Consider the following 24,884-nt stretch of genomic DNA (forward strand, 5'->3'; position numbering starts at 1 on the left):
TGCCTGTATGCTACTGACCTGGTAAAGCTCTGAGGCAGTAATATAAGGTTTGTCCCCAGAGGTGAGGGCCCTGAAAGCCTCCTCCACATCTTTGCTGGACTGGACATTCTCTGTCTCCCGACTGATCATAAACGCCATGTATTCTTGTAAGGACACGTAGCCATCCCTGCAATAGGAACACTGATTAGTACTACCATGTCTAGACTTCACAGTGTTTTGGGAAATGTACTTCTACTTTTATCATAAGAATAGTCCGTTTAACTCCTGATTATAACACATTATGCTTGTGTGGTTATTTCAATCCTGCAGTCCCTATTAAGTTAATTTCATAGTTATAACCAACTTTCATTATGACAGGAATAAAAATTAAATAGATGAAAAAAAAAAATCATTAAACTGTCAGGGTTGGGAATTGAGACTCCCACAATAAACCTGAGCATTGCACACATGGAGAGAATTTTGAAACTAAAGAAAATGTTCATCTGTGTGTTATCTGACCTGTTGGGGTCCACACTGTCCAGTATAGCTACAAACTCGGGGTCCACCTGTCCCTCCTCCACCATTGGCAGGTCATACCCCAGGGCACGCAGGCAGGACTTGAACTCATGGTGGTCCAGCTTGCCACTCTTGTCTTTATCAAAATGTCTGTGGAAGAAAAATAATAAGGAAAGGTATATAACTTTGCCACTCGTCTTTTTCAAAATGTCTTGGGTGGAAGAAAAAAAAAAAGAAAAATAAAAGAATAAATAAAATGCTATGTTGAAAATAATCACTTCATATCTTTCACTTTATACTTTTACTTAGTACAATGTACTCATTCACTACTTCAATACATCTACCCAGATTAAGACAGCTCATAGCTGTATGAAAATAAATCCACTCACTTGAACATCATACTGAATTCTCTGAGAGCATCCTCAGAGACACCACTCTGATTTCTGGCCTGGATCTGTTGTTCTAAGTTGTGTTGCATTCTCATCCCAAGCTGGTCCAGCTGATCCCACTGCTGTGCCAGACCCACTGTACTGTGCTCTGTATACCTGGAATACAAAACACACGCCACAGACAATTACAGAACACCTTCAAGAGTGCTATCAACCCTAGCTGAGGATAAAGATAATCTTTTTTTTTCTTCAAAAAATGGCGTCCTGAATTCAGTTGAAATTGTACATCACTTCTTTCGCAACTGAATAACTGTCCACCCTGAAAATTTTATCAAAATTCGTGGAGAACTTTTTAGGGATATCTTGTACACTAACAAACCAATGCATATCACAGCCATTTTGTAAATCTGTTTAGCTTAAATTCCGTCTTTTTCATATATGCATCATAATCATAGAAATTCTTAAAAAGAATGAAATTTTAATTCTCCCCTATACCCCTGTATAATTAAATAAGTGGTGAAGAGAGCTGCTTTAGCATATGACTACAAAACTATGGCATTTTTAGCTCTATGATGGTGATAAAGGTATAGATGGAGCTTCTTCCTACCTGTTATCCAAGATGAGCCTCTCCTCCAGTGCAGCACCCAGGTCTTCTATTCTCTTCAGTTGTCCCTTCTGAGCTCTCACCTCTGCTGATTTTTTCTAGAATTAGACACGTGATTGGATTTGAAGTAAATCTAGTAAGGCTATTGTATACACCATCATATTACTTTGTAATATATATACTGATATCTGTATAATATGTATACCAGATTCACTACGTGCAATTACAATTAAAATAAAGTGTAACAAACATTATAGAAAATATTTTCAGAAAAACAAATCAAACAATTTCTTACAAAATTCCTTTACAGTCAAAAAATGGAAATCAAGGCACATTTTACCCCACAATATAACCATCTTACCTTTGTAGCTTCAAGCTGGTCTTCCAAAGTTCCTGTGCCTTCCATCATAGCTTGCCTGAAACATGTTCAACAGACATGTCAGAACACTTCATCAGCAACAAACATTATGGCAGACACTCTTAGATTGGTTATACGAATACTTAAAGATTTTTTTTGTCTAAAATATATGTTTTAAAGTGTAAAACAATGACACCAAGTAACAGGTACTGCTTGATTTTAATATGATGTGAGATCACAATAGATTTTTTAAGGTAAAATTCTATATGATGCTCTGATTTGGATAAGAATTATATTAATATTCATTTTTCTTCCTCATGTATCCATCAGTTGATTTAACATTTTTGGTTTGATTAAAAGAAAATCCTGGTAATGTTCACATAGAATAAAATCAAAATAAGAAGTCTAGCCCTTATTAATAATAATAAACTTAAAATATACTGCATCATACAATTTCACATGTAAGTGATGAATCTTACAGCCACATGTGCATAACCATAACCATACCACAAAGAACAGAATTCATCATTTTTTACCATAACTATATATCACCTACAGCTTGCCACACATATAACATAAGTCCACATATACACCTTATTGTCACTGATGTTTTCAAATTACCAGGGAGATGGGATTACTTTAGGAGTTGATTCCCATGTATTTTTCTCGTAATGGATGTGTCCCCCACGATCTCTATAGTCTTTCCTTATATCACCATAATAATTGAACACACTGTAAGTTCCTGTGGTTCATTAAACCAAGGTTTTTTGTATTCATCATCTCACACAACAGCAGCACTGTCCCATTTGATGCTCTAACACATTTCACACTCCTCACATCATTTTATGGGGACATAAGTAACCCCATCACTGAGCATTTGTTTTTAAATTACACTACTTCAAAAGCTTTGATCTCCATCCCTTCTTCCACACAGATAAGAATCATACCCATAGCATTGACTATATGCCTTTCCTTGTACTAAATTTTCAAGCAAACCCACACCCATAGTGTGCTGCATAAATATAAAGTCTGCTATTTCAGAACATAAAAATATATAACCCTTACAGAAATATATGCTTTTCTTTTAAGTCCACATAAAACACAACATAAACTTCAACTGCATTTAAATCTTATACTGGCATGCTAAGAACCAAGAGATATTTACGGGTCTAGAAGCCACATCCTGGTCATCAGCAATGCAGGTAACAACATCGATGATGGAGGGAACAAGAAGTTTACATGTATTAGACAACATTTAACAAGTAATAAAATGAAGGTTTATTAACAAAAGCAAATAAATAGATAAATAAATCTTGTTTGAAAGAACTAAAATAAAATTTCAAATTCTTCATAATTTTCTCTCTCAATTTCAATTTAAAAAACACTTGTGAAATTTCAAAAATATCCTATAACTCATTAATTTCCATTGCAACAAATGCATCATGAGAGGCAATGGTAAAAGCTCATCAGTCTCAACATGTGCCTACAAACAGGACTAATTCTTCTGCTAAACTGTAACTACCATGCTGAAGCAGGGAGCAAAATAGCCAGCTACTAACAAGGACTCGTCTCTTTACTAACCAGCCTGGGGACAATTAGCTTAAAAACCAAACAAGGATTTAGCCTACTAATAATGCAGGGAATCCTAATGCTACTGATACTGCTGCTTGTTTTGTTTCTCTAACAAACATGACATTAACCATGCTTCAAAGACCTGAAGACTACCCCCGTTTTCCACAATACACCATCCAAATGTATTTCAGAAGCAAGGGGTTAATGGATGCTGGGTTTAGAAAAAGGTAGTGTTATTCTTTTTAACTCCTAGTTCACTAATAAAATTCAATGCACTAAAATTAGCCTGCAGAGATGACACTGAAGCTTAATAATTCAAGTACAGGCAATACTCAGAAAACAGGTCTTAAGTTCTACCATTTCTACCCCCCCCCTCCCCTCCCCGCCCATTTCAGCCTCTTAGGGTCAAGCAAGGTTGGATAACTAGAATTTGGTCAGTAGGGGTGTGGTCAGCAATGCAGACAACTGACCAACTGTTGACTATAGTGATACTTCACTATCGCTAGGATGTTAAACTTTTAGCAGCATGCCTCGAATTAAATACAAAGGTTTTGTATAACACTATTATCATTAGAATCATGTAACAAACATACTGTTATTGTCACTCAGCTACAGCAATGAGATTCACATACACATTTTTTTCTCACACATAATCACTCTGCACTAATAAAAAACTCAAAAAACCTTTTGGCTTTAAGTATGACAGTCATACACATGTACATACATGTCCAGAGAATGCAAAAGCTGGATAAAAGTCAAGACCTTAACCCCATTTCAGTGGCTCTCTTTGCTACATGCATAACTCTCTAACTTCTTTCTGTGGCATATAAATACATGAAAACTGCATACACAGAATATGTACTTGAATGCATTCATATAACATGCACAGCTTGTCAATGTCACATGCTATTAGCAGGAACTTTCTAAAGTCAGTTTATCTTGTTTTATAGTTGGGAAGAGTAATATATGGGGCGTGGCATAACAATAAACATAATTTAAGGCATGCAGCATTATCTGCATCAATTAAATATCAGATTGTTCATTTATCTTGACATTCCCAAAAGTAATATAGATTATTGAAACATGGCAACGTAAATTTTTTCCTCCAAAATTCTCATTACAATTACTCAAATAAGTTTTCAAGAAATAAAACATAATCTGAATCAACTGTTTAAAAATTTAGATCTTTTTTGGTCTAAACTTCTCAAGATTTAGGAACAAATCAAAACGTTGATGCCAGCAAAGGTACACTGAGCTGACACTAGAGGGCTCTGTTATCAATATACTCCACTGACCTTGTCTCTGTCAGCCACGAGTGGAAGGCGTTGGCCGCCTGTGCAAACTGTTTCCTCAGCACGTCGTTCTCTTCCTGGCGTTGTTGTTCACGAGCCAGTTCTGCATCACGCTCCTGGAAAACCCAAAAACTGAGTAAATATCTAGATAAGAAAACAAGAATAAATAGGTCATAGGTTAAAGATTTGTAATGCCTTGCTTTGCTTGAAACATTTTTGTTTGTAGTTGGAAGCATTTTCTCTAATCATCCTTAAGTAGCATATTGCTGAAGGTTTTTAAAGCACGAATCATACAAATAATTTTCATACAGTTCATGAAATCTACTTTATCTCAAAAACCATACGACAGGTCTAACTGTTGAGAAAAAAATAAGCAAAATAGCACAAAACATGCAGAGGATCAGGGATCTCGCATGCACAGACACTAAATCAGTTCTATCTTGCCGATTACCTTGATGATCTTCTGCAGGTTCCTCCAGGTGTCATCCAGGTTCTCCATAGTAAACCATGTGTACGGATTGGGGCCCACATTGAAGCTCTTGATCTGCTTGTCCAGGGCGGCCAGCTGGTTGAAGTCTGCCTGGGCAGCACTGAGGGATGCCTTGAACTGGTCATGAGCCTCACGCAGGGCCTGGAAATGGGTGGGGAGAGGGGTGTCAAATATTTTCTTTAATATCATTTCATAACTACTATACTTTTTTTGACTTTATCATGACTTATTTCTAATACATCATGTGAACTTTGAATCACACTACCTTTGATCCTGATGATTAAAGCAAAACAGAAAACAATACCATTCCCCCACAGCACTGTATCTTTCACATATAAATTTGATCAAAACGTAAAACCAGCTGGGTCTCTCTATACTACCTTGATCTCCTCCACAGAGTTACAGCGGACTGGGTCAGTCAGGTCTTCCTCTGCGTTCTCAAACCAGCTGTTGAAAGCAGATGCTTTCTTGGCAAAGGTGAGGTACAGGTCCTCCACCTGGCGGTACTGCTCCTGGAGGCGGAGGAGACGCTGCTTGCGAGCCTCAGAGTCGGCCAGGAGCTTCTGCCATCTGGTGGTGAAATGAGAAGTTAATCAATTCAAGTTGACACTTAGCACCATTTGTCAAATGACGGTTGATTCAAAATGACATCAAAATTTTTTTATCTGATCTTATTCCTTGTGTCTGTATATTTGATCAATCTTTCCAAAACACTATGTTATGAAAATAATGCCACATGAACCACTTCTTCTGTGAATTAATTAAAAGATGTGGTTCAAAAATTTAATGTAGAAACAAGATTTCATCCACACATGAAGAAACTGGCAAAATTTTTTACAAACATTTCTCTCATAACTTTGTTCAAGGGAGGTGGGTCGATGAAATAAGTTGGGAAAAATGGACACAAAACTATATCTGTACACCTGAAAGTTTTTACTGTCTCAGATCAGCAATATCAGTATGTTATACACATTTCATACCTCTGAATGACATAATCATATCTCTTCTGAATGGCAGGGGTCTGGGCATGGTTAGCAGCCACCAGCTGGTCCTTCAGGGCAGTAATGGTCTGGATGCCTTCCTTCTCGAAAGCCTGGAGACCAGCGTCGAAAGTTTCCTGCTTGGTGAGGAGCGTCTGGACAGAGGAGAGGTCGCGGCCGTAATCCTCAGACTTCACCTGTGTCTCCTTGTCAGCTGCAATACAAGGTGGAGACATTATTTTATATTATGGCTATCAAGCATGAGGTTTTAGAAAAGTCAACAAATTAAACCCTCTAAGAAGAAATGATTTTAAAATTCTCCTAAATAAATAAATGCAATGTACATGCTATATAGAACCAGTGAGCTCAATTGCTTGTGACATCTACTTTCTTCATATAACAGCAAAAATTTAGTATATTTCTAAGTCCCACACACATACACTACTCACACTACACACACATGCAACACACACAATACTTAAGCTACACACACTACCACACACATACGCACACAAAGACACCACTCACCAATCCAGCTCTCCACCACATCGGTCTTCCAGATAAACTGAAGGAAGGCAGAGTTATCAATAAGCTTGGCCTTGCGGTGTTTGGCAGACTCTCCCAGGTCCTCCATCTTGTTCATCAGGGCCTGGCAGCGTGAGGCAATGTGGTCTGCATTGTGATTGCCCTGGGAAACATAATAGTGAATATATATACTGAAATATTTTAGAATAACTACGGTCTAAACTTCAAATCCTCTACATGAAAGCTGTTGTTCATAATGTACATTGATTGTTATGAAATTGAGATTATTTATAAAGCATGACTTAGCAAATAAGAAATGAACTTGTAGCAAGAATGACGGGCATCTTTAAGTTAAAAAAAAATTCATGTAAGCAAAAAATATATACTCTTCATGCTTAGGAACCAGCAAGATTACTTGTGTAAATATTTGCGTAAACAGAACAAAATACAAAATGACAGCCAATTTTTTCATCCAAGAGAGCAATCTTTTCCTTCAGACATTTCCTAACCTCATCAATCAGCTTATCTCCGTTGGTCTTAATCTCAGTACAGCGATCCTGGTGAACTCTGAGGTCAGTCTCAAAGGCGTCATGTTTCTTCAGCAGCCCCTGTACAGCAGCCAGGGTGTCCCCGTAGTCCTCCCCAGACAGCAGGTGCTGCTTCTCATTAATCCAGGCCTCTTCCTCCTCAATGTTAGCACTGAACTGCTGGTACGCCAGGGACTCCTCCAGCTTCTGGCCCCTGGAGGTAAATAATGTGGAGTTTGATTTCATTCAGTGAATGAATGGTTTATTATATGAGGTCTCTGTTATAAGTCAGTACTGAAATGCTTCAATAATCATTCTGACTCCCAAGTTTCATAGTGTTTAAAATTCATTTATCAATAATTTTGGAAATAATATTTGTCTACACAAAGTGATTATGAAAACCTGAGATGAACATTTATCAATTTCTTTCACAATGCAAGGGTTCTTATCAATTATATTCCTTAACTGGTATTTCAAACTAAAACTTTTCAAACAAATCAGATTTCCCCTGCGCAACTGCAGTATAATTAACATATCCCAACCACACAGCACCATGAAGCAGTACCTGTTAGATGCCATCTGCTTCAGTTCCTCCCAGTTCTCATTGAGTTGCTGCAGTCTGTTGGCAATCTCCTCACTGCCTATCTGGGTCTCTGTCATCAGTTTCTCTGCTGTCTCCTGGACAGCCTGCAAGTCAATAGGGATTAGGTTAAAATGGAAGATTTTGAATCTAAACAAACTATGTGTTATAATATTAAGATAAAACAGGAATGTTGAAATATTCTGTTTGAGTGGTGGATGAGATAACAGCCTATTGTTATTGTGCTTAAAAATCTGATTGAAAATTGCCCACATCATGGCAATGTTAGGATTATAACATGCCCAAGGATGTGACTTTCATATGGAAAGACTTAGGATATTTTCTAACTTAATCAATTCATTTTATGAAGATTGTGTGTCATATGCCTAACTGGATCAAATATACCCTCAGTAAACATATCACTGTACCTGTATAGCAGGTTCATGACTGGCAAGTTCAGCCTCCAGTCTCTTGTGTTTCTTTCTCAAGTTCTGAACACCTGTCAAATCACGGCCGTAGTCATCAGATCCCACCAACAACTTCTTCTCTCTAGAAAATTTAGATCACATATCATTATTTGTAAAAAGAAAAAAAATCATATTAATTTTCAATTTCCTCATGAAACTGCTTCATTCTTGAACATGAAAAACATAGATAAACACTGCAGATACACATAAAATTACGAAGAAAAATTAAAAGTAAATTAACTCCACATCAATGGGATTCCTTCATTGCTGTAAACTATATTCACTTCACAATAAGCCATCTAAATACCTTAGTTTCAAACCATATAACAGACAGTGTACATACTTGATCCAAGCCTCCTCATCATCAATATCTCTGAAGAACTGGTGGAGAGTGTTGGCTTCCTCCAGCTTGGTGCGGCGGTCCTTGGACAGCTCCTTGATCCTGGAAAATTATCAGTCAGTATAAATGATCCTTAATTCTGACCAGCACAAAGCTCTACAAAGACACTAGAAATACACTTGCACGGGTACATTTTCAAAGGCAGAGAAGATTACTAAGCCTTTCTGCCATATGTATGTATGTATGTATGCTTTTTCCGTATTGGTAATCTGTTCTCAAACAGATTGCAAAAATTGAAACAAACCAGTCCACAAAGTTAAAATGTGCACACTAACAATAGGTACACCTGCACTGCTTACAATACACTGGGCACACCACTGTCTTTACTTACTTCTCATATCTCTCATTGATAGAGTTCTTCTTCTCTCTGATGGACTCTGGGTCCCAGCCACCTCCCTCTATGAACTGGTCAGCCTGGTTGTTCATGTCCTTGATACGGTCCTGGGGGAGGAGGAAGAGAAAATTGGTTGTCTTGGTAAATATTCAAAAGAATAAGGAGCATATACATGTGCCAGGGATTAGATTTATTTTATGGCAAGACTGTGATAATTATGTACGTAGACCAAGGAAGTTGAAATTTGTTAATATTGTGGTTACAATAAAAGAGACAGCAGAACTAAAAAGTTTTGACAATGCAAAAGGTCATAAGCAAATTGGTCCTAGTCATTAAAAAAATAAAACAAAAAACTTCTTGTAGAAAAAGTTCAAATCTGAGCCAATTTTTATCTAGGTTCTATGTTGTCTTTTAGGTTGTGTCAACTAAAGGGATAAAACTGATGTCTCCAGGTCTGTGTACTTACATCATGTGCAGTGATATCAGCATCCAGGAGCTGGTGTTTCTTCAGCAGGTTTTGCACAGAAGCCAAGTCCTTTCCATATTCCTGTGACTGCAGCAACTGCTCTACCTGGAACACAACACATAAAAAATTGGCTACAAATCAGCAAGGACTTCTTGTGTAAAAAAAAACTTAAATGCATTTACAACTTTTGAAAGCAATTTTGACTGTTTATAATCATTACTTCAAGCGTACAGGATTATAACTATAGTGTTCACTAACAAAGTCCGTCAAAATTGGTGCGAAATTATAAATGAAAACCCCCTTTACATTAAAGAATTTCTCATAGGCAAAAGAAAATGAAGGGAGGAAAAAAAAAAGACTAATAGGTCCAAAATTTTCTATTTTCCCAGCTTTACCAGGCGGCCCTTACCTCTCCCAGCCAGAACTCAATGTCCTTGACAGCAGCATTGAACTGTTGCTGTTTACTGGCCTCCTTCAGCTTGACACTCTTCTCTGTAGTCTTCACCACCAAATACTCCCACTGCTCAGCCAGGTTAGCTATCCTCTTCCTCACAGCCTCCTCCTGGCCTTGGCATTTCCCCTCGTCTATCAGGTCTGGAAAAGTGGGAAAAAATCCCAGATTATTACATGCAGCATATGCAGTGACTGATAGGACTTCTCCTCAGTCAAAAGCAGGGCTTGTACTCATATGCAGGGCTAAGGACAATAATTTAGTTTGGCTGAAATATGTGATCATTTTTGCAAATTATTATTCTGTTTTGTGAATTTATGCAGCATCCATTTGAATTAAATTAGTAATTTTGAGGTGAATTAGTCTTATATGCAATTGGTATAAAATCTATGATTAACCAAAGCTATATAACATAGGTTCGGAATATGAAAGAGAGAATGGAAAATTTCAGAAACATTTATCTGTGTAATGCTTTGTGTTTAAAATTATGTATAGCTTCCAGTCTTTTAAAATTGCAATATTCAAAAGATCAACCCTGTCCACCTCTCCCTATATATTACATGGAATGTGAACCTGAAATTGGACCACATCTGCAGACTACACGAAGTCCAGGAGTTTCATATCACAGACATCACTGTTCTGTAGTACAATCTATGCTCTGTCTGGTCATCTGCATGCTTGAACCAGCATCATTTAAGTTGTCACTTTAAAGACATAATAAAGGGGATGGTGCCTAGAACTAAGAAATTTCCCCACACTTTTGCATACAGTAACACACACATCACTACTGTAGAATCAGAACATGGAATTCACAATAATGACCAAACTTTGGTATAATATGGAGGCACACTAATACACTTCCTCAAACCTAGCTAATGCTCCATGAGAGGAACACACACAACCATTCCATTAAATCATCCCCAAGATATTAAATAGTAAGCACTAACAAAACCCTAATTTCTATAGTCAATAGTTAGTATATAGACAACTAGAAGATGGGTTAATTCAGGTCCAAACAAATGAATCAGTGCTCCCCTTTTTATGTCCTGCAATTCTGTATCCACTGAAATTTTCTCTGGATCTGAAACCAAATGCAAAGTAAGGCACTTAGGCCACTCTTTGCAACCCAGCCCTTATTTGACAGCATGTTCATATTATTCAAGGTTAGTCCCAGCTGCCATTCAGTCCACACAGTGTACCATGCCATGGCCGATATTAAACCAATTATCAACCTTGACCTTGACATATATATATTTATATTGAGCAACCTTGACCCAGCTTTTACCTTGCTCAACAATCTTCCCACTTGGGTTAAAAGAAGGCACATTTTCAGCTTGTATAATAGGTCGTCTGTTAGAAAAAGCTTTCCACAGACAATGCTGCAACAGACATGCACAACATATCTTCAAAGGAGGGTTCTTATAAAAGTATCCTTGGAAACCAGCTTTTAAACTCTAAAATACATAGATTCTGACAAGAAACAAAGGGAGAGAGAGAGAGAGAGAGAGAGAGAGAGAGAGAGAGAGAGGCTGGATGTGTTGGGAGACAGAGGCAGTGAAATTGTCAAATAACTATTTCTAACACCCTGAAATCTAACTGCAAAATTCACAGATCTCAATCATGCACCTATCAACTACTGCTCTCTCTAAGAATAATGTTGCAGGGGTTTCTGTGGTAGCCTTGTGAGTTGCACATTTCTGGAATAAGATAAATTCAACCTCATATCATTTTGTGATGTAGGTACAGTGGTGATCAAGTGTGAATGTTGGCTGGTGTGAAGGACATAGTGGATTTAATGAAGGTTGTGGTGGGGATGAGTGAAGGTCATATGGAGATCAAATGGAGGCCATGTTGGGGTCATGTGAAGGTCATTAAGGTCAAGTGAAGGTCGCACTGGAACTAACTGGAACCAAATCATTGTCATATGCAGCAATGTACAAGATGCAGAACTGAACACCACTCCAAGCAGGCAGTTTGACCACCAGTCCCAGTGGTCAGTCAATGCAATACTGGACACTTACCGCCTTCTTCCACCAACTCTACAATATCATACACAGAGCAATCACTAATGTGAATTATAGAACAGAAAAAAAAAAGAATATTTCAATTACACAAAAATAAAAATTAGTTATTTGAAAAAAAAAAAAAAAAAAAAAAATTCTTGAGCAGCTTATTGTTTCTGCACTGGGATCAACCCTAATTTTCTAACTCTTTACAACTAACAAATTCATTTAAATCAGAAGAAATATGGGAAAAAAGGACCAAAGTATTGGTCAAGAAAAAAGAATCTATCAAATGAGAATGGAAAACATGTACACATTTATCAAGTGGTCACTTACTCTGTCCAGCAGCAATTGTAGCCTGCAGACGATCAGTGTTAGCTGCCAACTCAGCCTCAAAGGCCTGGTGTTTTTGGTGCTTGGCCTGTACATTAGCTGGGTCCTTGTACGACTCATCTGATGCTAGCGCCACCTTTTCTGTGATCCAGACCTCCATCTCATCAGCATCACGACAGAACTGCTGCAGGGTTTGTGCCTCGCCCAACTTGGAACGATTCTCAATCAGAGCACTCTTCAAGTTGGCCCATCTAAAAAGTAAGGAGACATTTTTGTATGATGAAAGTGTATCCTAAAGCATCCCACAGCAACTTCAAATATTCTTTGTGACAGAGTTCAATTTGTATAGTGGACCTTTACTTAGTCACTGAGTTATCTTTTAACACAGGCTTAATCATTTCATTTTTTCAAATGACGAATTTGCTTTGTTTTAAATTTCAAATCCATCTTCTCATCACCTGTCCAGTACTTCTGCCTTCTTCTCTTCAATGGAGTCTTTATCATAGTGGTCAGCATTCACCAGCTGCTCTGAGAACTGCTCCAGACTGGCAATCTTCTCCTCCTGAAATGTAGCAGACGACACATGTGAACTCCATGAAACACACTATCTGGAACCCATAGATAAGGTATATTCAACAGTAAAGTGAATATCCAATGTAAAGGTCTGAAGATCCTGTTTCTTAATTCACAATATAAATCTACACAGTGAGCACTTCTTGATGTATGTTAACTGCGAAAGATACTAAGTTCCAAAGAGTAAAGGATATTGTGAGTCCTCTAATTTTACAGAATTGAATTTTTAAAAGGATAAAAAAATATGACATCATTACTTACAAAACCCAAGCTTAATTATGCTTCTCATATATGCTAAATATTTCTTTAGTCATTGAGAAAAAAATTCATCAATCCCAAACTTTTGCTTCAAATTTAGTTATGACCATGATGGACTCAGAGGCCACACACATGCAGTTTAAATAAATCAAATGTCTAAAGACATGTCTGGCTACAGGACACCCTGCTCCCATGGTGATTTGACAACAAGGTATCTTAATGCCATGGCGATCTGACAACAAGATAATCTGCCCTTTCCTTATACTGAGAAGTGCCATTTTATTTTTGTCAATATGGCACAGAAATGGCGACTCCAATTTCAGGTCAGCAGTCAATGACAGCAACTGAGCATCAGACAATAAACTGCTTTAATGGGCAAATTTAGTAATTAAAACAAGTTAATCACTCAAAATGAAAAAAGACATGCAGCCACAACAACATCAATTTACTGCAAGCTGAAAATTTGACCTGAGAGTTTCAAAAGGAGACAATTTTATTAAAAATCAGTTGAAATGCTCTGCTTTCATAAAACTGCAGCAAATGTACTGTCATGCACTGGAATATTCTTTTATCTACGCAGCAGGACTGAGGTCTCTGTTCAGAAAAGCTGAACTGGATAACCACTTACCACCATCTGAATAAACTGAAGGTCCTGAAGCTGAAACTGTTTTATCTTGCAAATCAATACCAACTCTACCAGTAGGACAATGCACAATATAACAAAGGTGAAGATTGTTAAAATTCACCGTCAGAAAGTGGGAAGAACATAACTGTGGTGATTCTAGTAGCATATCAAACATGTGAGCAAGAGAAAGGGTGATTTATGCCAGTTGTATTACAAAGTTTAGAATAAGTATAAGAAGAACAAATTAAAAACTCATAAAATACACAGGCACAGTGCAAAGAACTAAAATTCTTTACAACAGATTAAAAGAGGGTGAAAGTATATAGCAGTAAAAGGAGGGTGTAGAAGCAACATTTCACGTGACAAAGTTAGTGGTCAGTGCATTGGTCTGGCCATCATTACCTGAGCACTGACAGCTCTGTCAAAATCTTCATGCTTCTTGATCAAGGATTCCACGGAGTCTGGGGCACCATCAGTGGAGTCTCCCCCTAAGAATGCTTCCCTAGCTGCCATCCAATTCTCAGCCTGTTCACAGTCACGCAGGAATAGCTGCAACTCCAAACACTGGTCTAGCTTCATGCGTCTGGCAATCCATGCTCTGGACAAAAAAGTGAGCGGATATTTTTCTTTTGGAACATATTCTAGTAGATGCAGACTTCTCCACAAAATATACATAACTTATTATGATAACGTACGTATACATAACATTTTTTTCCATATATACAAATTTAAGGAAACTTCCACATCTTTCCTCTCCCTAGTTTTTGCCACAGGTTTTTCTTACTTCTCCAGTTTCTCCCTGGCTTTGGCCAGCTCATTGAGTTTGTCCTGGACGTCGTCGGAGGCAAAGTGATGTGCCTGCAGGAGCTGGTAACCAAACACTTCAAACGCCTGGAAGGTGCCAGCACGTGCATCGATTTCAGTGCGATGCTCCTGAAATGCAAATACAGAACAAGCATATCAAAATATGCACAGCCTTTTCAGAAAATATTTGCCTTAACAATGTTCTTCATCTAACAAGGTATCACTGAAAAGTTTTCCTGGCAAGTTTTGAAATGCTAAAACATTTACAGGAAGTTGTCCCATGATCTCTTGACATCAAGGTCAAGGACACCAAGGTCATTGCTGAAGGTCATCAGTCATGAAAGGGTCACAATTCCTGGAATAAAAAATAAATCCAATGCATCTCATACACCCTATGTTTTTTGAATGATTAGTGCAAAAAGTGACCCATTATTTGAAAAAATAGTACAGAAGAAAAATGAGAATGGTGCAGACTATCTTACTTAGAAAGAACAGAACATCAGTGCTGTTACAAAATCTACTTCAATAGAGTAAGAACTGCTACACTTTTTACAAAGAAAAACTGTACAATGTAGTTTCAAAAGACACCATGTAACCGAATCTTAATCTCACCTAGTGCCAATTAAGTTTTAATTTGGTTTTTCCTTAATAAAACCATGTACTTGGTATTAATTCATCATGCACTATTCTATTCTACAAATCATGCGTAATCTACATGAACATGCTGAATAGCTATCCAACAGACTGACTTGAGTTAAATCAAAATTTAAGTCATATGAATATGTGGTGCAATTTTCAGCTACATCTACCTGTATTCTCTACCACATAAGAGCTCTTTCTCTCTCATTTACTGAACTGCTGATCATGCTTTTCTAACATCACTTGGCAGTTTCTAAGAATATTTTAACTTCACCAAGATGCAGTTGTGCTCATCTCAATCCAATTTTTTTGCAAAATATAAACAGTTTCATACCAACATAGACAGTATCAATGTTAAATCATTATCATCACAAAAAGAAGTTTCAGCACATTTTACAAATGCATACCTCATTTTAAAAACAGCTCAGCAAAAAAAAAAAAACATGGAATGAAAACTATACGAAATGTCAAACCTGTCACAAATAAGACACTTTGGCTATATAAACCAGTCAGAGAGCTGCATGATCAACAGTCTCATGGTCATGCTAAGAAGTATCAGTCAGATCACAGAAGGGATATTACTGGCAACCCCACAAAAATAACTGCTAATTTAAACAGCAAGGATTGAAATATTCAATTTTTTTTTTCAAAATAACCAGGTCAAAATTTTATCTAATGAGCTGAAGTAGTTTACATCAAATCATCTTTCATAATATTCGGACTGAAGATCAAAATACAAAAGAAAAAAAAGGTAGCCACCAATATCCCAACATTTCTTGATCAAATGATACAAAAACAACATGTACTCAGTAGGTAACCTAATGCTTTACAAACGCCCAGATCTGGAAAAAGTCAAACCATGCGATTAGAAAGAGAAATAGAGAGAGAGACAGAGAGAAAAAAAAGACAATAACAACGTTATACAAAGGAGCATCCTAGAGTTCATCCTACCAGACAAGGTCAAGGTCACATTCCAGCATAACAGACCTACAACGCTGTAAGAAACATGCTGTTATTAGCTTCCCCTGTGTAGACAGGGTGAGACAAAGAACTGTGCGGCCTGCCGCGGACATGTTGGGGACAGTCTGTAAAGTGAACATGCCTTATTGTCCTCAATGTGATTTCTCTATCTACAAGTGGATGCTTATATGCTGTAGGCGCCACAGAGAAAGTGAAATAGTTCCAACTTGTCTTATCAGTAACAACTTTTTGGTAGATGTTTAAATTCACTGCAAAATTGCCATTTCAACAATTAAAGACCAAATTGATCTGACAGACACAGTCATACATGGAAGACAGTTTCAGAATGTCTTACAATGCGCAACCTCTTATGGCAAATACAGCTACATGAGCAAGCACAAAAAACTACATAAATATATTGTATATATAAACTGGCTAGTTGATATGTATAACATCTCAGCAGCACATCACTCCATTCCCAGCATGCCCTAGAATCATGGCTGACCTCATCCTCTGCCTCCTCCTCTGCGTTCTCTAAAACTTGGTAGGGGACATAGCGACTGGCAATGTCAGTGTGAAGGTTCTGAAATGTTGATAGCATTTTCGTTTCACCACAGGGAGAAAAGACAAAATTACTTCCACCAATTGTAAGAGAAAATCAAATTTTTATTTTTTCCTGAAAAAGAGGGCGATGAAATATATATCTATATAGATGCATAGCATATATATTTGAAACCTTGCTTCCTCAATTTTTTCCACACAAAATCCCAATACATGGCATCTTATATAAAAAGTCTGCACATCATTTCCCAAGCTGCCTGAAGGCACATTCCTTCTACTTGTGTAAACTGTGCTCCTTTCTTATAACCTTACATACACAAAACCCATCAGTCTTCAGAGACCACAGTTAAATGACAACCAATCCAGCTCATTTCCCTTGTGCTCAGTCTCAAGTCCATAGCATCACTCTTTATATCTGGGCACTACCTTCTAAGCAATACTAGACACCATATAATGGAAAGCCACACATTCACTCAAACCTTGACCTTCTCTTACCTGGTGTCGTTCCAGCAAAGCCTCGGCTCCCGTGACGTCCTTGGCCAGCTCATCAGAGGAAACCAGAGCCTGCATGCTGTTAATCCAGGAGGTCAGGTCACGATAGTCACTCAGGAAACGCTGGTAGTCGTAAGAATCCAGAAGCTTGGCCTTACGGGCATTGGCCTGAGGAAGAAGATACATGTTCATTTATATTAGAATTTATAAACACACAATATTTGGATAAATTTTTATGTAGTTTAATGAGTGTCTAATTTCACCTCTTTAGTCCATCAAGATAATGGATGGACACAATACAAATAATATGCATTTAGAAAGCGCCATTTAATAATTGTATTGTATATAACATCCAATCAACCATAAACAATAAAACCTTCACATAACACTGAACCAAACAAATACTGGTGATATAACATCTCATCTATTTTAAACAACAAAACTTTTACATATTACTGAATTCAGCATAAATACAAGTGTAAATAAATGTACCTTCTCTGTCAAAGAGTTCCACATCTCATTTATCTCAGCCTGGTGAGCCTTTACACTGTCTGAGACATCAGGGTGCGTTTCCACCAAGCGGCCTGCGGTCTCGTCCAACTGCTGGACTTTCTCGCCCAGTGCAGCCAGGTCACGCTCCACACCCTCATGTTTGCGCTGAAGTCTCTGCACACTGGCAAGATCACTGCCGTAATCGTCCGTGTTCAGGGCCTGGTCTTTCTCATCGATCCATTCTTTAGTTTCATCAACATCCCTGTAAATCAAAATTTACTTGAGTTGCGGAAAGAAAGAGAGAAAGTTGCCCTGTCAGAAATGAGCAGGCATAAGTCAGGTTGCTTTTGTCCTTAGCTCAATCACAAACAATTTGTAATTTTTACAAGCAAAACTTAAATTTCTGAACCATAGGACCACAACAGGTTCCATTACCCTGCACCAGAATACAAATCTTTGTCATGTAAGTCAACTAGGTATACTATAATATGATGGTGTCCAAGTTGTTACCTATGATATCTCTGTACTTCATGTGAGCTGGCCAAGGTCTTAGCCTTGTCCTGAGCCGTGTTCTGCAACCTCTCCCATCTCCTGTTCAACTCCTCTATCTGGATCCTAATTTTAGCAGCAGCCTCGGTCTGTCCCATACGCGTGAGATTATCGGCAATTTGGTTAAGTTCGACCAGACGCTCTTCATGAGCTTTTAGATCTTTCTGGAAGTCATCAAACTTCTTCTGTTGCACCTCTACTTGTTCAAGATCAGCTTGTTCTGGAATGATTGCCTCTTCCACAACTGCATTCTCCTGATAAATTAAGAATATAAATTATGTGTCTGTTTGACAGCAAGAATGTAAGAGCTTCCATAATCCTGAGTATTTTAAATTATTGCAAGATTATTTAATAAAAATGAAACTGGTTGTACAAAATATTATAATATTTTATTTTACTTTTAATATTTTCATTTGTTCATTTGAAAAAAACTTTCATGGGTAACAATGAAATTGCTTTGTTGAAGAAAGGAGGGATGTTGAGGGCTACAGAAATGCATAGCAAATGCATGTAAAAAAATAATAAAATGAAAATCAGGTAAAAAACTTTGATAAAGTTCAAGCAATATCCTTTACAGACCTATTTCAATCAAGCTTTTGTCTGATAATCTTTCAATACTCTTATGATTCAATTATGATTTCAAGCAATAGGCAAGCTGATACTTTGAAATTGTGGAAAAAATACAGTGGTAATGGTATTATGATAATATTTTCATGCAAAAACATTGTTCTTCATGATTGCTTAACACATTTTACAAATCAGTAAGTCCACGAGTTCTAAATTTCAAAGTAAAATGGGATGCCAAAGCTGTAAGACTGATGGAAATTATGATCAACTTTCAATCCAAAAGAGAGATAATCTGAGTATTATAATTTCCTGAAAACAACATAAGCTAAGGCAAAAGGATAATAGAGCTCACAGAAATATGTAGGGTAAGGTGTTATAATTATCTACAAGGGTTTATAAAAATATCTATACACAGGGTACCCACTTCAAATGTGTTTGCCTACCAAAATGCAAGAAAAAAAAGTGTCATAATTTTCATATTCTTTAATTAAAAATAATTTCATCTCCTGAATTCAAAATTATGAATTAAATTTTGAGAAACTCATTAAGAAACATGTATCCAACAAAGAAGCTTCTTCAAACTTGAAAATAAAAGTAAAATAAATATAATATAATATAACAAAATGAACAGAAAACTTTGAAAGTGTTAAGGCCTCTTAAAAATACTACTTCACATCTCAAAATTGAGCTCACAATAGACCCAAGCAACCAAGATTTACGAGAAGTAAAACAGAAGCTCTAAGACACCAAGTGGTCAGTTTACCTTCTCAATCATCCACTGCCCCAGTTCTCCAGCCTCCCTGACCAGCTTGTAGGCCTGGCACGACTCGGACAACTTGTCACGCCTCTGCTGGGCCAGATCTATCAGGGCCTCATACCTGCAGAAAACACGGTCTTATTAGATACGAACTTGTTAATATTAGCATAAGTGATGTTAATGTTAACTACTATAATGTATGAGGTGAAAGTATCAAACTGACACTCAAATTATGATCCAAATTTAATTGAGAATGCCCTGTATTGGTTTTAATCTCAATATTTTTTAAAGATTACATATTCTTTCATAAAATTAACAAATAACAAATCTCTTATAAAATTAATTAACAACAAAACTTTTTAGCATATGAAATAAATATCTATTTTAAACAAAATCTGCCTTCTATTTTTCTGCCTTTATCATACTGATGGCTAAGTGGCAAAGCTAGGCAGTGTGAGAGTATGTACACACATGTGAAATCTCTAACTTACTGATCCTCAATCTGCCTCTGCCTGATGGACACCGTGAAGTCTCTGGCCAGATTGTCCTGGCTAGCAGTCAGTGGCTGGTCAACTTTCTTTACATAGGCAGCAGGTACAAAGCCCTGGCGGTCATTCACCTCTACTTTCCACCAATCTTTATTGGAGCTATTCAGCAGTGTGAGAACGTCCCCCTTCTTCATGGAGACTTCTCTGGGGCTCTTCTCTGTGTAGTCGTACAGGGCAACCACGCACTCCTTGCCAAAGTCATCAATTACTGGGGCCTCTTGCTGGCGACATGCTTTAGCCTGGTACTGAAGGTTATCTATGTTGGTCTTGTAGGCTTCCAGATCAGCCATGAGAGCCTCGTGTTTTTTCAATAAGGCCTGAAAATAATGAGTTCATATCAATGTAAATTACACACACATACCCACACACACATAGTTTTTATCTTGTCTTTGTCTTCAATCTAATACCAAAACTACTTTTGATTTAAAATTCTTTGTAAAAAAGATGCTGCAAGTTAATCTCAAAAACTCTCCTTGCAGTCTTTTTATTCATGAGTCATTTCTTACCTCTGCAGAGTCCTCATCCTTGCCGTAGTCAGTACTGCTCACAATGGGGACCTTCTCCTTCATCCAAGACTCGGCCTCATTGGCATCAGCAAAGTACTGCTGTGCCTCCAGGGAGTCCTCCAAGTCCTGCTTCCTCTGGAACGCTTTCTCCTAAAAAGGTGTATATAAAACTTTGTGTTCTTGGGATTGCAAATGGGAAAGTTATCCAATAATCAAATTTTAAATTGTCATTGCAAACAACCATATAAGACTGTTGAGAGCATGTACAAGAGCAATGAGCATTGTATTGATTAAAGACTTCATAGTTTTGTAAAAAAGAATTCCTGAAACAGATACCAAAGAATATGAAGTTATATATTTTCATTTCTAGTTTATCACTGGACTAAAATGATACAAAGACCACTAAAATATAGCCTACTTTCAAGTTGTTCCACTTCTCCTGCAGTCCCGCAATTCTCTGCTGTATTTCATCAGAGGCAAAGTGGTTCTCGTTGATCATCTCCTGGCCCTGCTCACACACGCAGCCAATCCTTGGCTCATGGCCTCCCAGCTCAGCCAGCAATGCCTGGTGTTTCTTCATCAGGTTCTGTACACCTATCAGATCACGGCCTGGGACCAGAGAAAAACTACCATGTGAAAATCTCAATGCCATTGTGTTTGTTACAATTATTACTTTGTTGTTTGGATTTATATGTTATTTTATTTTGGGATCTCTCTATAATTGTCAATGTAGGTAAATGGACACTTTCCACTTAACCACTAATAGAATGCCAGGAAACACTCAAATTCCTTATAGTAACAGTTGACATATATTGCCTGAAGTAACATATGGGCAGTAACAAGAATCTCCTGGTACATATTGCCATTGCCATCCGATTCAACACTGGCATAATAATTTATAAAATAAGCAAGCTAATATTAATCAACTTTATCCAACTTTGAACTCTGCCAAACAAGAATTTTTGTTGTTCAAATAAGCAATTATTTTTTTCTTCTAATGCCCTCATTTCACTGACATCCCAAACAATCATCTCTATCTCCTATAGTTGAGTTATAATTTACCTCTGTTAGTGGATGCGGCTATGGGCTCTTTCTCCCTGATCCAGTCCTCTTCATCTTCTATGTCCCTGATAAACTGCTGCAGTTGGAGAGCATCTATCAGCTTCTGCTTACGAGCATTCATTGGCTCCTGTTGAGAGAAAGGTGTGGGGACTTATTATTATTATTCCTTGGGAGAAGTTGTAAAAACTAAAATCTGCAATTTCTAATTGCATTTAAACCATGTGGAAAAAAAGGAGACTGAAAACCCTGAAACCAGGCATAACCCTGAGCACTTTCACCCACATTATTCCTACCTGTAAAGCATTGTATCTCTCCACCATGGCATCCTTCTTGGCCACAATGTTATCAGCATCAAAATGACCATTGTCCACAAACTCATCTGCCTGCTGAGAGATGCTGTCAACACGGTCCTGATGGAAGATAGGAAAAGATTGAAAATAATGTCAAAAAAAAAAAAAAAAAAAAAAAAAAAAAAAAAAAACGAAAAAGACTTTAAATTGAAGAAATCTCTATTCCTGCAGAAGCTGAATAACAATCATAAGAATGTTTTTCATTCAATCTGACTGTTACTTTATGAGACATTATAAGCAAAAACCTCTATCAAAATAATCATTACCATTAGATACAATCAATACAACTTACCTGATGTGCAGCAACATCTGCCTCCAAAAGGGCATGTTTCTTCTGAAGGTTTTGGACACTGGTCAAATCCTGCAAACAAGATAAAAAATTAATCTTACTTACTGGACATTTAATGTTACAGATTTGCATTATAAACAAACACCATGGCAAATCTTGACTTGTACAAGTGTCTAGCCATATCATTATCTTTACAGCTGTCTTGCTGTTTTTCCTACTCTACTTCTTTTAGAATCTACTAATTTTTCTAAAAACCAATTTTTACAATTGGATAAATTCTTCACCAGAAAAATTCTACACCTATTGTACCTAAGAAAAAATTTACTGGTTGAAATTTGTCAGAAATCTGAAAGAAACTAGAACTCAAATGATACTACACATTATGAGAAAATTCACCAGTAAAAATATTCAGTTTATATATCAAGATGCTTTGCCTTTTATATAATGAAGAGATACCTGAAGAACATGCTACAAATAAGCTTTAACAAACTTGCAAGTTACAAGATCTAGATAAGATACAAATATTAAAATTAAGAATCATGGGCATGATCAGTTGTTTTGCATTATGGCACAGCACAGAAAACATGTACACATTGTAGGATGCTGAAGGAAGATTGTTATTTACACATGATTTTAAGACAAAAATGTGTGTTACAGATGTCTGACCAGGTCAACGATGTGATATGGCTTAAACTGGCAATAATTTTGGGAAAATATTCACAGTGTAAAAGACTCAATGGAGGTAAAAGGAAAGAGGATTTGTAAGACAGACTGATATTGGGAAGTAATGTGTGTATATAAATGAAATATCTCAATTTTTTATTTACAATTATCAAGTTTTTTTTTTTTAGGTAGAAGGGGGCAGTGGGTCTTAAAACATAGTCTGTAACTCAAGTTAACATATATAAGTTAACATATATCCAATGTAGTATAAATCTATATAAAATATATATATTGAGATGCAAATATGAGACAGCAAGCTGTGAGTACACATATCTTTATAAAAGTAATCATTCCCTATAAAGAGTCAAACAACTGTTAAAGAATCAACAAATAAAGCCTAGTAATATCATCATTTCCCTAAAATATGACACTAATTCAAAATCCAACTTTGTGGCAATCCTCATAAAAGTGTAATAAAATACTGTCCCATGTGTACTTATACAAAATGGCTAAATAAATCAATAAAATCAAGATAGTAAGGCAGGCAATGGCTAATATCTGCAAGCCCCTTCCCCACTGAAAGCTCTGAGATGGCAGACAAAAAGCTTACAATAGTTTTAAGCAACATAATCCTGTCTGAAATTTGCAGTCATTCATTGTTATCACTGGATACTTTATATTATTATTTCATTTTTATTTTAGATTAAAATTCAATGTTTTATGTTTATTACTTTAAATTAATAAAGCTATCAATTTTCATTTCTTTTTGGTCTTATATCCACAAAAATTCTTTCAAGTTCTTTATTCAGCAATTTCGGAAACACCTGAACATATCATTTTTATACAAACTCATTATCATTTTCATGTAACCCAAGTTTTGCATCTATAATCATTGCAACAGTACATAACATGGAACTTTGTACTAAACAAAAATACTCAATCAACCAATGCCAAGTCCTAAAATAGTTTTCATAATTCTAAAAGAAAAGTGCTTGACCTAAATAATAAATAAATCTGCACTAAGTTCCCCCAAAGCAATCAAAATCATAAAATATAATTATGAAATCTTCTATTTCATGTACATATTCTCCCCAATCATGATGATATGCACAAAAGCATGCAACCTATATCTGTCTAATCTTGACATCTTTGTTCAAGAATGACTAAAGAATGGCAAGGTACATAAGGAATTACGTCTCATGATGACAATACAAACACAATCCAGGTAAAAAGAAAAACAAGGCACAGGAAGCATTTGATTATATTGCAGTGACAAGGAACAGGGGAGAAAGAAATTACAGCAACACTTGGACATACTGATCAGTGGTAGTTCTGCTGGATTGTAAAATATGTACATCATAAAAACCATTGTAAAGGTACAATGGGAATCTGAATTTTTTATCTTATGAAAGAGAGCTCCCTCCACCCATGAAAATTTTTCTTACAGTCAAAATGTATGGGAAATTTTTGAATTGAAATTACCAAAAAAAAAAAAAAAAAAAAAAAAAAAAAAAAAAAAAAAAAAAAAAAAAAAACTTTTGATCTATATTAACATGAAAACAGGGGTCAAAATAATTACTAAATAATTTGCATTTAATTTGTAGGATTCACATTCACCCCATTTCAAAATTACCCACTGAATATGTCATTAGCAAGAGTTGCTGCATTTCTCCAGGGTTGCATATGTACTGAGCAATTGAAAGAAACTGTAAAGAGAACTCACTCCCTTGGTGATAATCTGTGGGAATGAAAGAAAGAGAAAAGAGATTAGAATCCTAGAGAATGTTATTTTGTTTAGTGTTCTTCACAGATCATTCTTTGTTTTTTTTTAATTAGTCTTTCTTGCATAATTTTTGAAGAACAAGAATAAATAACTCGGAATTTTTTAGATTTTGGTGGTGCTTTCTTTATTTATTGATTTAT

General features: G+C 36.6%; 1 protein-coding gene across 10 annotated transcripts in view; it reads right to left on the minus strand.

Annotated features, from left to right (window-relative positions):
* Positions 1–24,884, minus strand: part of LOC106175284 (spectrin alpha chain) — a 35,319-nt gene that overhangs the window by 1,505 nt on the left and 8,930 nt on the right. The window contains exons 16-50 of one of the 10 annotated variants that reach the window (XM_024074158.2): positions 24,685–24,699; positions 22,302–22,370; positions 21,953–22,069; positions 21,660–21,786; positions 21,016–21,206; positions 20,598–20,747; positions 20,035–20,408; positions 19,550–19,664; positions 18,181–18,473; positions 17,671–17,932; positions 17,182–17,346; positions 16,631–16,708; positions 14,507–14,655; positions 14,125–14,320; positions 12,725–12,828; positions 12,270–12,517; positions 11,952–11,969; positions 9,889–10,073; positions 9,480–9,584; positions 9,011–9,120; positions 8,623–8,721; positions 8,241–8,361; positions 7,798–7,919; positions 7,215–7,446; positions 6,709–6,868; positions 6,181–6,394; positions 5,581–5,770; positions 5,162–5,341; positions 4,714–4,826; positions 3,012–3,029; positions 1,850–1,904; positions 1,492–1,586; positions 885–1,040; positions 499–645; positions 19–166 (exon numbers count right to left, since the gene is read on the minus strand). In XM_024074158.2, coding sequence (XP_023929926.1) covers positions 19–166; positions 499–645; positions 885–1,040; positions 1,492–1,586; positions 1,850–1,904; positions 3,012–3,029; positions 4,714–4,826; positions 5,162–5,341; positions 5,581–5,770; positions 6,181–6,394; positions 6,709–6,868; positions 7,215–7,446; positions 7,798–7,919; positions 8,241–8,361; positions 8,623–8,721; positions 9,011–9,120; positions 9,480–9,584; positions 9,889–10,073; positions 11,952–11,969; positions 12,270–12,517; positions 12,725–12,828; positions 14,125–14,320; positions 14,507–14,655; positions 16,631–16,708; positions 17,182–17,346; positions 17,671–17,932; positions 18,181–18,473; positions 19,550–19,664; positions 20,035–20,408; positions 20,598–20,747; positions 21,016–21,206; positions 21,660–21,786; positions 21,953–22,069; positions 22,302–22,370; positions 24,685–24,699 — 5,121 coding nt within the window. The remainder of the gene's footprint in view (positions 1–18; positions 167–498; positions 646–884; positions 1,041–1,491; positions 1,587–1,849; positions 1,905–3,011; positions 3,030–4,713; positions 4,827–5,161; positions 5,342–5,580; positions 5,771–6,180; positions 6,395–6,708; positions 6,869–7,214; positions 7,447–7,797; positions 7,920–8,240; positions 8,362–8,622; positions 8,722–9,010; positions 9,121–9,479; positions 9,585–9,888; positions 10,074–11,951; positions 11,970–12,269; positions 12,518–12,724; positions 12,829–14,124; positions 14,321–14,506; positions 14,656–16,630; positions 16,709–17,181; positions 17,347–17,670; positions 17,933–18,180; positions 18,474–19,549; positions 19,665–20,034; positions 20,409–20,597; positions 20,748–21,015; positions 21,207–21,659; positions 21,787–21,952; positions 22,070–22,301; positions 22,371–24,684; positions 24,700–24,884) is intronic. The other 9 variants (XM_013557198.2, XM_087008013.1, XM_087008010.1 and 6 more) reach the window with 9 other exon arrangements.

The sequence above is a fragment of the Lingula anatina genome, chromosome 3 (genome assembly GCF_051362555.1).
Source record: "Lingula anatina isolate TDL-2025a chromosome 3, LinAna3.0, whole genome shotgun sequence".
NCBI lineage: Eukaryota > Metazoa > Brachiopoda > Lingulata > Lingulida > Lingulidae > Lingula > Lingula anatina.